The 18,781-nt window shown below is 39.9% G+C and overlaps 1 protein-coding gene across 4 annotated transcripts in view; it reads right to left on the minus strand.

Annotated features, from left to right (window-relative positions):
• Window positions 1-7,994: 7,994 nt before the first annotated feature.
• MCCC1 (methylcrotonyl-CoA carboxylase subunit 1) overlaps window positions 7,995-18,781 on the minus strand; it is a 70,269-nt gene continuing 59,482 nt past the window's right edge. For 2 of the 4 annotated variants that reach the window (XM_036926695.2, XM_036926696.2), the window contains 5 exons: window positions 14,691-14,740; window positions 11,636-11,773; window positions 10,267-10,374; window positions 9,146-9,217; window positions 7,995-8,341 (listed from right to left, as the gene is read on the minus strand). In XM_036926695.2, coding sequence (XP_036782590.2) covers window positions 8,213-8,341; window positions 9,146-9,217; window positions 10,267-10,374; window positions 11,636-11,773; window positions 14,691-14,740 — 497 coding nt within the window. In that variant the 3' untranslated portion in view covers window positions 7,995-8,212. Of the gene's footprint in view, window positions 8,342-9,145; window positions 9,801-10,266; window positions 10,375-11,635; window positions 11,774-14,690; window positions 14,741-18,781 lie in introns of all 4 variants that reach the window. The other 2 variants (XR_008997047.1, XR_005032927.2) reach the window with 2 other exon arrangements.

Here is an 18,781-nt window from a genome sequence, read left to right on the forward strand (position 1 = left end):
AACCCCATTTGAACAGAACAGTTTTTATTTCTAAGATTCCAGTTTCAGCTTAAGCTGTCCACTGAGTTTTTAAAGGCAACTGGGCTGGCAAGTAGTATGCTGGGATCCCCTGGGCAAGCAAGCATGGGGGCTGTGGCATTGTTAAGTTCTCCGGCTGGAGATCGGAGAGAGATAAGATAGCCTAGGAGGGAACATTTCCAGAAAATGGGTAAGGAGAATGTATGTTCTGGTTGAATAAAATTACCTTTCCCCCCACTGCCTGGTGACTTCAGGAGGCAGCATTATATAGTTAGAAAGCACAGAGTTTAAGATGAAAAGTCCTGGTTTCAGTTTTGGTGCCATAAAATATGAAAAGTATGATTGTATGGAAGTTACTCTCATAATCTCAGTTCCCCCCAATTTCTGTGAGGACTGTTAAAAAACAAAATTCAATCATGAAAATTTGAAGATTATTTAAGTGATTCATGAATCCAGCAGCATTCCACCTTCCAAGCAGAGAGGTGCTCTGGGGAGTTGTACAAAATGTTAGGTTTTTATAGACAGAAGAGGGAGGCAAAAGAAGAGATTAGGGATTGTTTCAAGTAAGGTCACCTGCCTTCAGAAGGAGCAGGGGTCTTTATGCAGATTACCCAGGTAGAACAATTCAAACTGATTAGTTTAAAATTCCACTCCTGGGTGAGACTGAAACTGCAATCAGGTTGGACCATAAGCCCCAGTTGGGTGACTTGACCTAGAAGTCACCCCATGTTGAACCTGTGTTTTTCTTTCTAAAAGGATAATATTGGTGATACCTCCCTTGGTGATGAAATGTTAGTACATTATAAAATGCTCCATAAATGTGAGCTGTTACTGTGGGCACAGTAACAATACCTTCCAATATAAGTTTTTTAAGCTTGTTTTTAAAATAATTCATTATTTGGTAGTCTTTGACCCAGCAATTTACTTCTAGGAATTAATCCTAACAGTTCTAATTGTTCATGCAAAATGAGATATTACCAAGTTATTCCCTGCAGCATAATTTGTAATAGCAAAATTTTGAAAACAACCTACATGTCCACCAGTAAAGGTCTGGTTGAATAAATATATCTATTTAGTGGAATGGAACACTGTGGATAAAATGAGAGTTCCTGTGGTCAGGATTATTTCCTGGCCCTGGTTGACTAGCTCACTGCACACCTGTGGGCAATACATGGCTGTTGACTCTATATAAAGAGCTCCGCCCAGTGCTCTGGGCCTGACACAGTGGCAAGGTTGTAGGAGAGCAGAGCAGAGGCTGGAGTGGTGGCAGTGCCAAGGACAGAGGCCCAGTGGACGGCTGTGTGGGAAGGCTGTGCAGGCAGAGAGGCCCAGAGGACAGCTGTGCGGACCGAGGGGCCCAGAGACAGAGACTGGCTTGCTGTGAATGGGATTCTAGTGACTGATCTGCCACCTGGAAATAAGGTTGGGTATAACCCTTTCACCCCAAAGAGCATTCTGCTGTCAATTTTCTTTGGTCACATTGAATCCATAGCGAACTTGCCCGGGGCTGAACCCATTGGCAAGACACTTAGTAGAATTCCTCACAGCTGTGAAACAGAATAAGGAAACACCCTATGTATTGTTATGGGAGGATCTCTAAGGCATTATTAAATTAAAGCAAAGTACAGAACTTGATTAACTGTTAGAAGGAAATTAGATTATAAATTATATTTGCTTTGGAATACATAAAGAAACAATGGAATGCACAGTATAGGGAATATAGTCAATAATATTGTAATATCTTTGTATGTTGACAGATGGACGGAAAATGGAAGTTCCTATGGCCAGGATCCTCACCTGACCCTAACCTACTTGATTATGTAATTGGCCTACTGCTAGACTAATGTTTACACACCGATTGGCAATGAGCTGTGTTGCTATAAAAAGAATTCCACCCAGTGCTCAGAGCAGAGGCAGGAGGCAGGGCCTAAGCCTGGACTGCCTGATATGGACATGATTTTAGTGCTTGACCTGCCATCACAAGAATAAAGCTTGTTATAAACCCTTTTAACCCCACAATGTTTGGCTGTCATATTTTGGTCTCATCAAATCCACAGTGAACTTGCTTGAAGCTAGGAACCCCCTCTGGCCCGGAGCTACAGATGGCTACTATACTTACTGTGGTAAGCATTTAGTAATGCATGTAGTTGTCAAATCACTATCTTGTACACCTGAAACCAATATTGTATATCCACTACATTTCAATTAAAAAACAGTTCTAAAAAAACCCCACTGGATTCACAAAAGGGATTCACAATAAACAAATAAGATAATAGTGGTTAAATGTTGGCAGGGTTAAGGGGATGGGAGGGAGATTTTCAATGCATAACTTTTAATATATACTTTAAGACTTTGAACCATGGGAATGTATTATCTTACAAATTAAATTAATACTTATTTGAGAAGAAACCAGTCATATTTACCTAACCAAGAAACTAAAGGCTTAGCTTGACTATAACTGATTTTCAATAATTATCTTATGTATTAATGTGGAATGGCTCCAGGGTTTAGGTGGTGATGGGTCAGGCCTATGAGAGAAGTAAGGAAGGTCATGGGCAGTCATGGATGAGGCAGCCTGCCTAGACTGGCACATCAAAAATGGAAGCTGTAAGTGGGGCCAGATGGGCAATAGGAGAACAAATATAGGTGGGATGACTCTGAATTATGATACAGGTGGCAATGATAAAGGAATAATTGGGAAGAGAGGTCCCAAGTTGTCTTTTTTGTCCTTGTTAGTGGTTTTTTTGATGGGGGATGGTGGATTTCGAGTGAAATTTCTAATCAAAGTGTTTAGCATAACGCTAATAGAGGGCACAGAGAATGAAGGCATCTTAGAGGAGGGAAGGAATTACATCAGGGGTGTGACTTGGACATTTAAGGGGAAGGTGTTCATTGTACTTGCAAACTCACAGCAGGAGACTGAGCCAGCTAAAGGCACCAAGGCATCCTGATTCCCTGGGATCCAGCAGATGGGTGACAAATGTCAGAGTGACAGGGTAATCATGGGTATCAGGACTGTGATCTGCTAAGAGCCCAGCATTCCCAGGGCCAGAAGGAATGGTGTCGCTGGGGCTGATTACAGGGGTGAGAGGGGGCTGGGTGGATAGACAAGAATGCTCCCAACCAGCCTGTGACTTTGAGAGCTGGGGACAGGGCCTCCCGGGATGCCCGATATGCAGAGTCTGGTGGAGAACTTCCAGCTCAAGGCTGCAGCTCCCTGGGGCCAGTGTCATTAGCAGGAAGGAACAGATGACCCGAGGCCCCCTGCTCTGGGCATGCAGCAAAGCATCTGGGGACATGCATCTCCTTCCCCTCCCCTCTCACCACACAGTTTAAGTCCCATTTCCCTCTTTCTGGGTATTTTAAAGCTTAGTGTGAATATCCAGGAGCGCTTTTGGAGATCCTCTAATGAAAGGTGCAACAGAAGTGCAAAGTATTATCAACACTGTAACACTATCAACACTGTAAATATTTTAATGACAATAGAAGTGCCATGTGTAGGGTAGGCAGAACATAGATGCACATTTCAACTTCTAATATTCCTAAGGGAACTATTTGAGGGGTAAGAGTTCTTAAGTGTGGAAGAGAGACAAGAGAAGCCAACTGTGGAGGGAAAAAAACAGATGAGCCCAGCTAAGTGAGAGACCTCCCTGCCCCGCTGCCCAGCAGAGGCGGCGGTGCCGCTCACGCTGAGGCTGAAGCCGACACGAAGGTCCTCCCTCCAGTGCCATCAACACACATTGGTGCAACTGATGCAGAAGGTGGAGCAAGTCCAGGCCCAGCCTCCTGTGAGAGGCAAGGTGCTTTGCGCTCACTGCTGCCCATCAGCGGGCGACTCCTGGACGTGCCAGCATGGCAGCTGCCTGCTGCAGAGGGAGGGCAGGGGTGGAGCTTTCCCTCAGCAGCACCCCAATCTGCCAGTGGCTGACAGGCGCCTGGGTAACACTGGAGCAGGCTAGAGCTGGGGGAGTAAAGAGAAGGGACAGAGGAAAGCAGGTTCCCACAGGGCTTTTCACCACCACAGGACCTGGGGATCTTGCTGGCAAGAATAACCAGGTGGGCTGAATTTAGAGGAGTTTCTTACTTGCTCTCAAGCAATCACCAGTTAGAAATTAAAAACAACTACCAGTTGTGTATAAATGATGTCCCAGGCACAGTGCTAAAGACAACTCCATATTCTCGTTTGAGTTCCAAAACCACCTTGTGAAGTTAGGGCTGCCACCCGCCATTTAACAGACCAAGCTCAGAGAGCTTAAATAACTTGCCCAAGACACTATGATAAATGACAAGGCGAGGGTCTGAACACAAGAATTTGTTCTGACTATAATGCTATGTGGCTTCCCCTGATTACAAGCAACCATGTTTTCTTGGTTGTTTCAGACCTGAACACACTGTATCCAGAATGCTGTTGTCAAAGGTAAGGTAGCAAACTGCTTTCTTGCAACCACATTACACAGGTAATGATCCATGCCTACAAATACATGTCACCCAAAGCAAGAGCTACTTCTCAGTCATGGAGATGTGTACCCAGGTCCATCTGCCTGGGCCAGTCCCCCTAAGCCCAGGCATCCATGTTTGGTGTGTCTTTTGGATTCACTGTCTCCAGTCTCTCTCCACTTTCCAATGTGTACTCCAGACTGGGGTCAGAAATAACATGTAAAACTTGTCTAAAAATCTTCAGGGCTCCCAATGATCCAGAATAGAGGCTTTTCCCTGCTGGGCAGCCACCGCTGCAGCCCCTCTGCCATGCGGCCCAGTGCATGCAGGACCAGGCTGTGTGCCCAAACATCTTGCACTCGTTCGTGCGTCCCTGTTACTATCAGCCCTCACTAGTCCCTCTCCCTGCAATGACCTTGTCTTACCTTCATTCTCCAGCCAGAAAATAACAGTACTCCAAAGCCCAGTCACTGCTTCTCCGGCAGCTTCCTGACCCAGAGTGGAATTTACTATTCCACTCACCTGGCCGACCGCATTGCCCTTAGGGCACAGGTATGTTATATTACCAATTGCAGTACTTTTTTTACACAGCTGGATCCTGTTTCCCATTAATTGGGGCAGGAGCAAAAACCATTTACTATTGTTTCTAGATGCCCTGGTATACAGCAAATGCTCTTTTGAAGAAACAGATGCAGTCTTTGTGCAAAGGAACTCTGCTCACACAGCACGATTGGCGATGATCTTAAAGAATTCCACCAGTATATGGGTAACTGGGGCAGATGGCTTCAAATTCCTTCTGCCCATATTACCTGTGAGCAACACAGTCAGTTGATGAAATACAGAACTCTATCTTGTCCCACTGAAGGGTATTAAAGGAGGTAAAGAGCAACCCCAAATTTCAACCAGAGCCCTTTTGCTTTTCCTTATTGTGGACAAAGTTTTGTTTGGACAGAGGAAAAGGCTCTGTCACTAAAAACAGTTTAAGAAGCACTGGTTTAGACAGACCAGTCCTTTGTTACCTCAGGCCTAAATACCTGAAAAGATCTTCCTAACTTGTTTTCCAGCATCTCGTCTTTTCCTCCTCCACCCAACTTGTGTATCGCTACCAGATGAAAAATTTTTAAATATTATTTGAATTATAAAAAATTTATATGTAATGTTAGGAAACATAATTTTATTATAAATAAGACCAACCGACCATCCAGGCCTACAAGTAGCACACTAACATTGTTAGCACCTGCCTGCATATTCCTCACCTATCACAACCCCTTACCTAATACCAGGAGCTAGTCACTGTCTTTAACTGAATTCTTTAAAGAATAAAGTTTTACCATTAAGCAATATATTCTTTTTTTTTTTTTTTTAGATAATTATTTTTTATTGAAGGGTAGTTGACACACAGTATTACATTACATTAGTTTCAGGTGTACAACACAGTGATTCAACATTTATATACATGATAATTCTAGGTACCAGCTATCACCATACCAAGTTGTTACAATATTTTGACTATATTCCTTATGCTATACATTACATCCCGGTTACTTATTTATTTTACCATTGGAAGTGTGTACTTTTTTTGTTTGTTTGTTTGTTTGTGAGGGCATCTCTCATATTTATTGATCAAATGGTTGTTAACAACAATGAAATTCTGTATAGGGGAGTCAATGCTCAATGCACAATCATTAATCCACCCCAAGCCTAATTTTCATCAGTCTCCAATCTTCTGAGGCATAACAAACAAGTTCTTACATGGAGAACAAATTCTTACATAGTGAATAAGTTACATAGTGAACAGTACAAGGGCAGTCATCACAGAAACTTTCGGTTTTGCTCATGCATTATGAACTATAAACAGTCAGTTCAAGCAATATATTCTTGATGTTGGAAATCTGTGAAGCAGTACCATAGTACATATTTCACTGTTAGGATTCCAAGAATCATCCACGATGATGCTTTTACTGTTTCTTTCCTTGTTATATAATATTCCACTGTATGCTTTTACTTACCCCTTCTGCTAACCAACTCGGATTGTGTCCAGTGCTTTGCTATTAGGGGTAATATGGCTATGAACATTCCTGGTGCACAAGAGCATTTGTGCATTTCTAGAAGTTAGGTCATAGGGTATGCAAATGCTCAACCTTAAGGAATAATGTCAACATTTCTTAAAGGGGCTCTAATAGCCAGATAAATCTTCCCCGACCATTGCTTTCCTGGCTAAAAAGTAATTCAATATAACCACTACTGGCAAGATAAAATCCAAACCGGCCATTCCATGTCGGTTACAATCTGACTGCAACCCATGACACTGCTCCTCTTATAGCCCACCCAAACACCCCCCACTCCAGTCGGGCCGATCTGCCTTGGATATAGAACACACTGCGCTCATTTTCAACAGGGAAGCCCTGCTCCTTCATTTCTATACAACTCCCACCCCTCCGATACTGCCCCTGGATTCTCCTTCATGAACCCTGCCCTCATCACACCTGCCCACACCTCTCATCCCAACCCCTTTAACACCTATTTCCTGCACCAGTCATCTCACGTCAGTCTTCACCCCACCCATATCTTAGGATACTGTGTTTCATGTTGCCTTGTTGGAAAATGGACATTCTAACTAGGCTGTGTAACCAAATTTCTTTGAGAACTCAGCATTTCCAATTTTAGTATTTGGTACCTTTCTCACTACTCTTTTGACAATGGAATTGCTTCTTTAGCAGACAGGAAATAGACTAATTTTAGATTTGTTTTCCCACATAACCTTTGACATGATTGTGTCTTATTTTTCCCAATTAAATCATAGGCATCTTAAGGTACAGAGGCTATCATTTCTATTTCTTTGTATTCTCCACAACATTTAACATAGTCTTAGGTGTGCAGCAAAAACTCAGTTCACACAAATATTTAACATGTCAGTGGATATGTGAAAACGCAGAGGGAGGCATGTCCCTTAGTAATAGTGACAGACAGAATCTAGACAAAAGTAAAGAAAATGGAGAGGCGTTTTTTCCCCTAATGAAAACATGTTTCTAGAAAAAAGGATTCAGCAGTCAGGCTTTCTAAACTTATCCATGCTTTCTGTGAAATTATTATTTTTTTAATTTACCCAAATTAAATATTAATAAATATTCTAGCATATAACCTAAACTTATATACTTATTTTTAAAACATACATGGATACACATAAGTATGTAAATGTGTGTGTGTATTTGTGCAAGGTTAGAAAGTACAATAAAGGTAGAGGTGTTCTAGATAGTAATTTTCAATCACCAAGACAGGGAACAAATACCACCCATGTCTCTAGACTACCTTGTGAGTTACTCTTTGGTGAAAATGAAACTTTGACTTTAGCTCTATGGCATCTGCCTCTATAATATGTTACTGCCATTTTCATTATGACTGTGACTGGGAAATAATTCATTTAATTTCACAACCTTTTCTCCTCCAGTTGTTCTCTTTTGATCAAATTGCCGCCCGCTTTCTTAAAAGACACTATATTGTATAAATTTGAAGTAGAAACAAAGCACATAAGCTTCCAATAAAAAAGTATAATTCAATTTTATTAGTATGAAATATTTTCAGATAATTTGTTGTATCTGTGATCCAAGTACAAGAACATGAAAGTGTTTTAGCATAACAACATAATCATCATAAACTGCTGTTTATTTGACCCCGAGAAAAGCAAGGAGGCACTTTCTCTTTTTGTGAAGGACATTATCATAGGTTACTGCTTTACTGGACACACCTTTCATGGAGTTTATTCTGTCTCCCTTTTGTCAGATTCTTCCTCCTCAAACTTGACTAAAGGAGAGTGTCTGTTGGCCTGAGAACCTTCTTTGTAGAACACTTTCTTGATGGTGCCACTCTTTGGAGCCTTAATGGTATGCTGCAGAGACACAAGTCACGACAAACCATGGCTACAGTACTGATGAGGACTGAGCATATTCCATGTCAAGCAAGATGCAAAGTGAAAAATAAAGCCAACTGTCCTGACGTTTCGTCGTCTCTCAGTGTCCCCCAGCACTTACCCTACCACAGCACACAGAGACACTGGTAACACTTTGACGGTGTGCCTAGGGATTGAGAGGCATCCCCACCTTGACACACCTGTAACACAGTCAAGGTCACCAGTCGGGAAGCTCTTGTCTAGCTGGTAATTCTCAGTTCAAGCTTTGCAGTAGACTTCCACCTGGGAAGCTTTTAAAAACTGAATCCTTGGGCCATACCCTGGGAAAGCCCAACTCAGCCAGAATGGGGAAGTCGTTTTTAAAAGCTCCTTAGGTAATGGTAATATCTTGCCAGGGCTGAGAACTCCTGGCTTACAATTTCCAACCATCTAAAAACCAAAACAGCTCACTTAATTTGACTGAGGTTTTCACTTCGATATTAATGTTTGGCATCCTAAGTCTGGCGTGAGAAAATACCAACAGATAACGTTCAGCCAGGTTACTGCCTGAATCTAAGCTACTGGTAATTTCATTGATTTCAGAGTTAGAAATGACAGGTGTGATTGCACAAAATTAAAATGGAATGCATTTGAGAGAAGAATTATTTGGTTTTATTTCCTGCAGTTAGTGCTTCATCAATCCCTGGCTGTTAATATTTAAAATGATATTAACTTACAAAATAAGGCAAAAGAACAATTAGGTCTGATAGCTCCCACAGTTACTTGGCAACTGAACTCTCTCACCTCCATTTTCATAGCGATCATAACCATTAGAGAATCTCCAGCTTTTACTTTGTCTCCAGCTTTCACAAACACCTAGAGATTCAGAGAGACAGGTTAATATTTAGAAACACAGAGGTCCTTCACAGTCCGGAGTTGATCTGTGAACATACAGAGTGGAGGTCTGAGTGTACGTGGTTGTCTTGTCTGCCCAAGACAGGTGTCCTGATGCACACTGGAGAATGACAGGTTGGCCTGGCACTGCTGTCAGTGAGGGGTGCTGCCCACAGCCCAAATCATCTAGTTTTCCTCGAATCAGGTAAGTACACTTTTTGTATCTTGAGATCCTTTTTTTTTTCCCTTCAAAAATGTACAGACAAGACATACCACCCATAGGAAAGATTCATCTCATTAAATGTCTCCACCACAGGCAGCGTGGAGGGGCTTCCCTGGTTTCCCTTTGTAGGTAAAGATAGTGCTCCACATCTTCATGGCCCTGGGCAGTACGTGCACAGACAATCTTCATGTGAAAGAATTAAACTTATTGGCAACCTCAGAAAAATATCTGTTTTTCTCTTTACATGTACAAATGAATTCATAACCTCATACGGTGTCACTGTCTTCTTGGTTAACATGATTATCAAGGAGTTTGGGAATCATCACACAGTGCAGTCAGGTTCTAAAGTCAATGGTGCAGGCCAAAAATGTGAAAAAGGAAAAACATCTCTGAAAGCCCCACATACCACCCAATGCTCGGTGATTTTTAATAGTACAGTTATGTATATCAGAGAAAATGTTACTTAATGACAAATTGTTTGATGTTAAATTTTACATTAAAAAACAGCACTTTTGGATAACACTTGGTGAATGCTCCATTTTAATCATAAAAAAGACAATTCAGGTATTTGTACTTTGATAGAAATTTCCACTTTCAAAACAACAGTCTTTATCATAAATTAAGTAAATGAGTATTTTCATTGAAGACTATAATACAGTACTTGAACCTACCAGATTCTCTGTTTTCTTGAAATGGATGCATTTTTATGAACAACATTTAGAGAAGGGAAAAGGACATACATGACAAAATTCAACAGACATTTACTGGGTCTTACTGGACATCATTCTCCATAAGTTCAAGTGATTACCTTTTCAATGGTTCCAGTCATTGGAGCTAAGGCACCCCCCTGAGTTCCTTTGGAGCTCACTGAAGACAAGTATTTGGGGACTGGAATGTCAATCTGAATACTTCCTTCCTAGAAACAGAAAACAAACTGAAAGTGAAATCAGGATCTTATTATTGTACTTTTATTTACATACCTGAAGTAATGATTGTTTTCAAGTTATTTGTAAAATATTAGTCATCTTTAATACCAGGGTTCTAATCTTGCTTTTTGTGACCTTGAGTTTCTCATTATAAAGGAGTAATGGTCTCATGCTTCACAGGGTATTAAGGGAATTAATGCATGTAACTGTTGATAAAAGATAGCCACTGTCTCAAAGCCATTTTTAGTAGCATCCTCACTATTAAGTGCTTAGTCTAAGCCAGAAACAGTTCTTAATAGTTATACATATATATGTGTCATTAATCATCTTAACCTTAATGAGGCAGGTACTGTTATTATTTCTGTTTATAAATGGAGGACCTGAAGCCTGGAGTTTAACTTGCCCAAGTTCACACAGCTGCTCAGTGGTATGGTCAGGATTTGAACCAAAGCAGTTCATATTCCAGAACTAATGCTCGCTACCACTCACTCTATTGCCTCTACCATCATGTTGTTACAGCATCTCGATATATAGCACACAGCCTGGTAAAGTGGGGTTATCCTTGATTCCATACACATTACTGTTATTACTTCAACACTGAAGGCATCTCAACAAGGGACTGATCTGTACAGTGGGTCACACATGTGACAAGACTCTGAAGCAGCCACAGTGTATCTGATAATCCACTGTCTTTTTTAGGCTCAGGCAGAACAAACAGTAAGGGCTCCCGGGCAGTGGGCTCCTAACTGAAAGCAAAGCACTGGGTTAGGAAACAAGCTCCTAACCAAGCCCACGCCCAGCCTGCCCACCCATCACTGGCTGCCAGGACACCACCACCACCATCCACCCTCCCACTGCCCACCTTCCCCACAAGGAACATCTGGTCCACAGCTCCTCTCTCAGTGGCCACCTCCTCCCAAACCCCAGGATCCCAAGTGCTAGGAGGACGATGGCTGGAAAAGTATCCAGGCATCAAGTCCACTGAGGAGGGAGCTACTCTCTGACAAGAAGCATGTAAGGACATGTTTCAGAATTAAAGGAAGAAAGAGGCTTGTGTCTAGAAATGAGAATCTGTGAACGAAAGAACCAGAGAAGGCAGGGATGGGCAAAGAAAAAGAATGGAGAAGGAAACAGAAGAGTCACAGTAGGAATCAAAGGACGGGATCTCTCCAGTCCCTTCTAGTGGAATGCCTCTGGGCAAGCCATTTTCTCCTAAACCCCAATAGTGTTACTATAAAGAAGAGACATTACCATGGAAAATAGGTAAATAGTGTTTTCCAGGATAATTAGCTTAGTTTTACTAGCAACTCCATTAACAGAACATTTCAGGTAAGAACAGTTTCCCTCATTATAAACATCACCAAGGACTTGGAAAGCTTTATCATCAATCTGAAAAAACAGAAAAATAAGATCCTTAAAATAAATGAACAATCCTACAAAATTAATAAAATCAGAATCGATTTTTTACTATTAATAGTTTCAAAAGGTAATGGTAAAATTTTTTTTAAAAAGGGGAACTTCCCCCCTAAGATTCATAAACAAAATACTGTAGATAGAGCAGTAAGAAAATAAAAAGAAAAGTTAAATAACATATCTATAGATAACATAACCATAATGCTATGGATAAAGGTTCATTTAAGAATAACAATAAAAGTGTGAAATAGAAATACCAACAAATTAAGCAAAATTGTTAAAACTTGGTTGAGTGTATTACATGTTAGTATTCATTGCTGAGTACCAAAGTCAAATTTAGTTTTACTGTGCCAAAGTCAGTAATAAGAAAATCTAGAACCATATAATTAGATGGTATTTCCTTTATCTCACTAACGTGTTTCAGTTATAATCTAAGAAGATATAGCTGGAGATTGACCATAATTTTCTCGTTCAAAACAGTGCCACAGGACAGGTTTCACACTTAATCTTTCAAGGAAGCTGACAAAAGGGCATGAAACCTTTCTGTTTTAAAGAATATTTTCTCACATACACACTCAAGAAAAAATTTCCCTCTCACACAGCAAATCCATTTGAATTCTATTTTTCATTTCAATTCCCATGATGTTATAGTGTCAAAGTCCTGTGGCTACTCTTTCCAAATATATTATGTAGGCTAAGGTAAAATAAACCACACTGCACTATTTATGCACTGGTTCTCACCTATCCTAAGTTAAATATGACATTTTACTGTGCTTTGTAACATACTAAAACAGTCATTTGAATGTTTGTGGAATTCTCAGGACATAAAGATTAGAATGGGAAGTTTTGTTTAAAGATTTACAAAGCATTCTAAATTTGTGAATGTAGTTCCATGAGCAGATTAAAACAAATCCACAGTTTACTTTACAAAGGGGGAAGAAAGTGTCCCCAGATTAGAGGTTCCAATATGAATTACATCTCTCGTGTACTAAAATAGGTAGACTTCCCATAGTTTTTTTTGGATCTCAGAGAAAGAAAACCAATGTGTCTCATGGTGTTGGGAGAGCTAAAGCTGATCACCAATAAGTCCAGTTGCAAGGTTTGAAGTCTCTTGACTCTTATGAAAAATGATTTATGTTATTCTCTGAATTTGTACCTTACTATAGGAATTTGTTTGAGTTCTTACCCTGCTTTTTAATTCCTTTAGCATTTCATTTTGCGAGGGTAATATAATTCTTTTCATTGAGGGCTATCATAAAAATTTTGACTAGAGATTCTCAAGGTATGACCTGCAGATCCCTTGGGGTTTCAAAGACCCTTTCAGGGGGGTCCTCAAAGTCAAACTATTTCATAATGATACTACTGTTATTTGCTTTTTAACCCTTTCTCTCACATGTATGCAGTGGAAATGCCTAGAGACTGCAGAATTGTGATAATGTTATGGCTCTGACAGCTAATGGAAGGTATACTTGTGTAATCTTCAAGTTTAAAACTTTTCTCAGTTTATCCTACAACTCAACAGCCAAAAAATACCATCCTGATTTAAAAAATAGGCAAAGGACTTAAATAATTTCTCCAAAGAAGATATAGAAATGGCCAGTTAGCATATGACAAAATGTTCAACATCATTAGTCATTATGGAAATGCAAACCAAAACCACAATGAGGAACCACTCGTTATCCATTAGAATGGCTATTATAAGAAACAAAATAAAACAAAACAAACACCAGAAAATAAACTACTAACAAGAATGTGGAGAAATCAGAACCCTATCCAGTGTTGGTAGGAATGTAAAATTGTGCAGCCACTGTGGAAAACAGTATGGTACTTCCTCAAAAAATTAAAAAAAAGAACTACGACATGATCTAGCAATTCTATGTGTGGATATAAGCCCAAAAGAACTGAAAACTGGGTTTTGAAGAGATATTTATATATCACATAAATAGAAACATTATTTACAACAGCCAAAGGTGGGAGTAACCCAGTGTCCATTAGCAGACAAAGTGTAATATATTAAGGCAGTGGAATATTAGTCAGCCTTGAAAAGGAAGGAACTGTGGCTACATACTGTAACATGGAAGAACCTTAAAGACATTATGCTAAGTGAAACAGCCCATCACAAAAGGGCAGAGATGCTGAATGAGTTCACTTATGTGAGGCAGCTAGAGTAGTCAAATTCAGAGACAGAAAGCAGAATGGTGGCTGCCAGGGTGGGAGGGAAGAGAGGAGGGGTATTACTGGGTTTTGTTTTTGTTTTTTGCCTTCCCCCACTGTTACTGTTTGATGGGCAGGCACAGAGTTTTAGTTTTGCAAGAGAAAAGTTCTGTGGATGGATGGTGGTGATGGATGCACAACAATGTGAATGTATTTAATGCCACTGAACTGTACACTTACAAATGGCTATAATGGAAAATTTTATGTATGTTTTTAAAAATATACATTGAGAAAATAATAAAAAATAAAAATGTTTTCAGTTTAGCTTTCTAAATGGCAAATATTGATAGATGTAACTAACAGAAACAAAAGCTCTTTGGCAGTTTCAATACTTTTTTGCAGTGTACAGGGATCTTGAAACCAAAAAGATTAAGAGCTGCTGCTTTAGATGTAAATACATGCACACACTTCAGGGGTTTGTCACATATCTGATTCAAGGCTATTATGTTTTACCAAATTTTTATTCTTAAGGGAACCACAGCCGAACTGAGTAGGCAATCAGAAACTGTAAAGGGGGTAATTTCCTCACATTGGTCTGAAATAAAAGCACATGACATTCTCCTAACTATAGTCATAATAGTCGATGGGTAAGAGAAAGCAGAGTGAAAAAAAGATGTGACTCAGTAGGAGAGAGGTGAGGTTTTGCTCTGAACTGTACAACAAAAGCAGTGAGGCTTACCTGCATGCCGTATGACCCATCATGGTTATACGTTACAGCTATGGCCACATCTTTATGGAAAGGGAGAAAAATTGAAGAAAAATTAGAAGACATACATTTATTCAATAACTGCGAATCTAAAAATCTCACTTTCAGCTGACAACTAGCTTTTAGGATAGCAACATCTTTTAACTCCCTGAGCAAAAAAATCCATCAGGCAAATGTCAATGAAGGTGAACTTCAAACTTTCCTTTTTAAAAAGTGGAGTTTTGGCTTTTTTAATGTTGAGGTTATTTTAGATCTCTTTCCCTCAACAAGAAAGGCTGCAGTGTTGTAGAAAATACAATGAATCAAGAGAGGTTCTGGTTTAAGATCCAAATCTGCCATCTGTGATCTTGACTAAGTAATTTAAAATCTCTGAGTCTTGTTTTTTGGATACATTCTGACCCATCAAATGGGTATGAGAATATAACAATGATTAAATAAATGGGGAAGTGTTTCACAAACTGTAACAGACTACACAAATATAATATACAACATTATTTTGTGAATACAGAATTGATTAAAGACTATCCTAAGAGATAGAAATCAAAAGTTTTGTGGGGTAGAGAGTGCAGACCAAAATCCTTTCATCAGCTCCTGACACTTCATGCACCATTTTGGTGCTGACAGCTCAAATCTGTTTCTAGCCCTGACCTTCTTTTTCCAGAACTCTGATTAGTCATTCCCAGCTGGATGCTCTATTTGCACCTTAAAATGAATGTGATGGGTCCAACAAATCTCCTCCCCGCCCTCCTTTCCCTCCTGACCTATGAGCTCATGACTGGCACCATTATTCTCCTTTCATCCAGACTTAAAACCTGTCCTCTTTGCCTTCTCCTTTGCTTTTCACTACAAAGCGGCCAGATTCGACCCCCAGAATACCTGTGCAATGCACTTCTTCCTTTCCATTCCAACTGCTCTCCCCTGACTCAGGCCTATGGCCTCAGGTGCGGCTGACCCAGAGGAGGTCGTCCCGGGACTTCCTGCTTCCAGTCCCAACTTCCCCGCTGAGGCTTCCTAGTATGTCCCTACCGCCTTCAAACTACGTGGCCTGCTCTGGAAGGCACCAAACTCTCCATCTTAAGTCGCGTCCTTCTACACAGCCGTATGTTCCGATCAAATGGGAAAATGCACCAACTAACATGGTCCGTATGTGCCTCCAACCCCTAGCGCACACGCCTCTTTGCGCATGCTCCTCCCTCTCCACGCTGCGGGAGCCCGGCCGCTCCAACTGAAAACCCAGCCCTCATGCACTTCGTGGCCCCTCGCTGTCTCTGGGAAGAGTCGGTCTAGGTGGAATGAATTTTCTCTCCTCTGAATATTTGGACTTCTGCATATAAAACACCACGATGATTCTACCCTCATACAGTTTTATGACAGTGATTTTCCTCTTTATCAGTTTTTAAAAATTTCAAAAATAAATATGTTCACAAAAGTCAAATACCCAAGTACATAAAGAAGTCCTGTCCTGTCCATTGCCCAGATGTAACTATTAAACACTTTTAACGTGTGAATCCTTTCAGACATTTTAAATAATGAACATTTAAGCTTATATTTTTCTCTTATAAAAATAGGATATTGCTATTGTTCTGCAACCAACTTTTCAAATTAACATATGACATAGATATCTACTTTTTTCTTTTAACAGTAACAAGGCAATAGTTTAATAATGATGATGACGGTACAGCTAATGTTTGACTGCTTGATATGGCATATAATGACCTAATGCTTTCTGTGTTGTCTCATTTAATATCCACAACACACCAAGGATGTAATTACCACTACAATGACTGATAACACTCTATGCAGAGAGAGAATGTGCGACTTGCCCCAGGGTCACGGACAGGAGGTGAGGCGGAATTCAAACCCATACAGTCTAACTGGAGGGCCTGCATTATTAACAAACACTGCACCATCCATCTTCCCAACATACACACTTCTCCTCTGCCAAATGGTAAATTCCTTAAGAGAAAAAAGGAGGGACAAAGACATCTTTTTTCTCTACTTCACATTACTCAGAATATCTGTTTTTGCAAAAACTTTGTACTAAACATATGGATGAATGAAACTTCACCCATATCTTGTCAATATCTTTAACCCTTCTTAAGAGAAAATACTTCCATTTATACCAGATTGGTTTTTTTTCAATTCATAAAATATGAAAATTTACTTAACTGATGTGAATGCCAATAGAATCATAGTAAAAATATCACCAGGAAAATTCTTAATTCTTTTATATATTATAGGGAAACTTGAACTTGTTCCTCCCTCTCCCAGATATTTTGTCCCCTACAAGAAAACCTTAAACACCTTCACATATATTTAATAAGGTATGGAAGTTAAGTGTTGGTACAGTGTTAGGTAAGCACATCTACCCTGGAGTGTGGGTATAAATTCTCGCTCTACCAATTCCTTTTGGTATGACCTTAAGAAAAATATTAATCTAAGCTTTGGGTCCCCATTTATAAAGCTGATTCTAATAACAACAGTGGTTTCATTGGCCTGTTCTGAAAATGCAAATCAAATAATCCATGGAAAGTGCTTAACATAGTATCTGACATGTAAACAAATACTCCCTAAATCTTAGCTATTATGATTATTGCTGAGGGCAGGGCTCCATGAGAGATGACTACTGGAAACAAAGTAAGGAGATTTTATCAAGGAGATATTTAAAATACTTGGTCTTCTCATTGAGGACACTAAGAATTGGTTCTACTGTAGATTCCTAAGTGCTTCAGGTCCTTAGACTTCCTGTTTAGAGCACTCTTTTCTTCAACCATGGTCACTGCTGATTAGCATTAATTAGAGAATCACCATAACACTTCTGAAAGCTGTTATATTCAGACCTGGATTACTGTTGAAAAATATTACTAAAGGGATGTAGTGCATAGCAATCATGTTGGCTTTTGATGATGTATTTATTTTTTAATTAAAAAAAAATTCCAAGAAATGCAGAATAATTCAAAATACTGTTCAGGGCCTTAGTGAAGATCCATGCCAAATAACACATAGCTCATATAATCACATCTGTGATAACTGCTGTTGATAAGTTGTAGCCCGTGTAAAGGAGTCTAGAGTAAGATACTCCTAGGGTTTGGAGGTTGTTTTTCAGGATGAAATGAATAAACACACCAGCCTAAAATGGAGAGGGTAACTATTTGCAGAATGCAGCTCTAGAAGGGATGTTTGCAAACTTTCTTTCTTTCCTTCTTTCTTTTTTATTTTTATTATTTTTATTATTTTTAATTTTGGTATCATTAAGGTACAATTACTTAAACAACATTATGGTTACTAGACTCCCCCTATTATCAAGTCCCCCCCACATACCCCATTACAGTCACTGTCCATCAGCATAGTAAGATGCTATAGAATCATTACGTGTCTTCTCTGTATATACTGCCTTTCCCGTGTCCTCCCCCTACATTATGTGTACTAATCGTAATGCCCCTTTCTCCCCCTTATCCCTCCCCTCCCACCCATCCCCCTCAGTCTCTTGTGCTTTGGTAACTGTTAGTCCATTCTTGGGTTCTGTGAGTCTGCTGCTGTTTTGTTCCTTCAGTTTTAGCTTTGTTCTTATACTCCACAGATGAGTGACATCATTTGATACTTGTCTTTCTCTGCCTGGCTTATTTCACTGAGCATAATACCCTCTAGCTCCATCCATGTTGTTGCAAATGGTAGAATTTGTTCTCTTCTTATGGCTGAACAATATTCCACTGTGTATACGTACCACATCGTCTTTATCCATTCATCTACTGATGGACACTTAGGTTGCTTCCATTTCTTGGCTATTGTAAATAGTGCTGCGATAAACATAGGGGTGCATCTGTCTTTTTCAAACTGGGCTCTTGCATTCTCAGGGTAAATTCCTAGGAGTGGAATTCCAGGGTCAAATGGTATTTCTATTTTTAGTTTTTTGAGGAACCTCCATACTGCTTTCCACAACAGTTGAACAAGTTTACATTCCCACCAGCAGTGTAGGAGGGTTCCGCGTTCTCCATATCCTCGCCAACATATGTTGTTGTTTGTCTTTTGGACGTTGTCCATCCTAACTGGTGTGAGGTGATATC

Source organism: Manis pentadactyla, chromosome 1 (genome assembly GCF_030020395.1).
Source record: "Manis pentadactyla isolate mManPen7 chromosome 1, mManPen7.hap1, whole genome shotgun sequence".
Taxonomy (NCBI): domain Eukaryota; kingdom Metazoa; phylum Chordata; class Mammalia; order Pholidota; family Manidae; genus Manis; species Manis pentadactyla.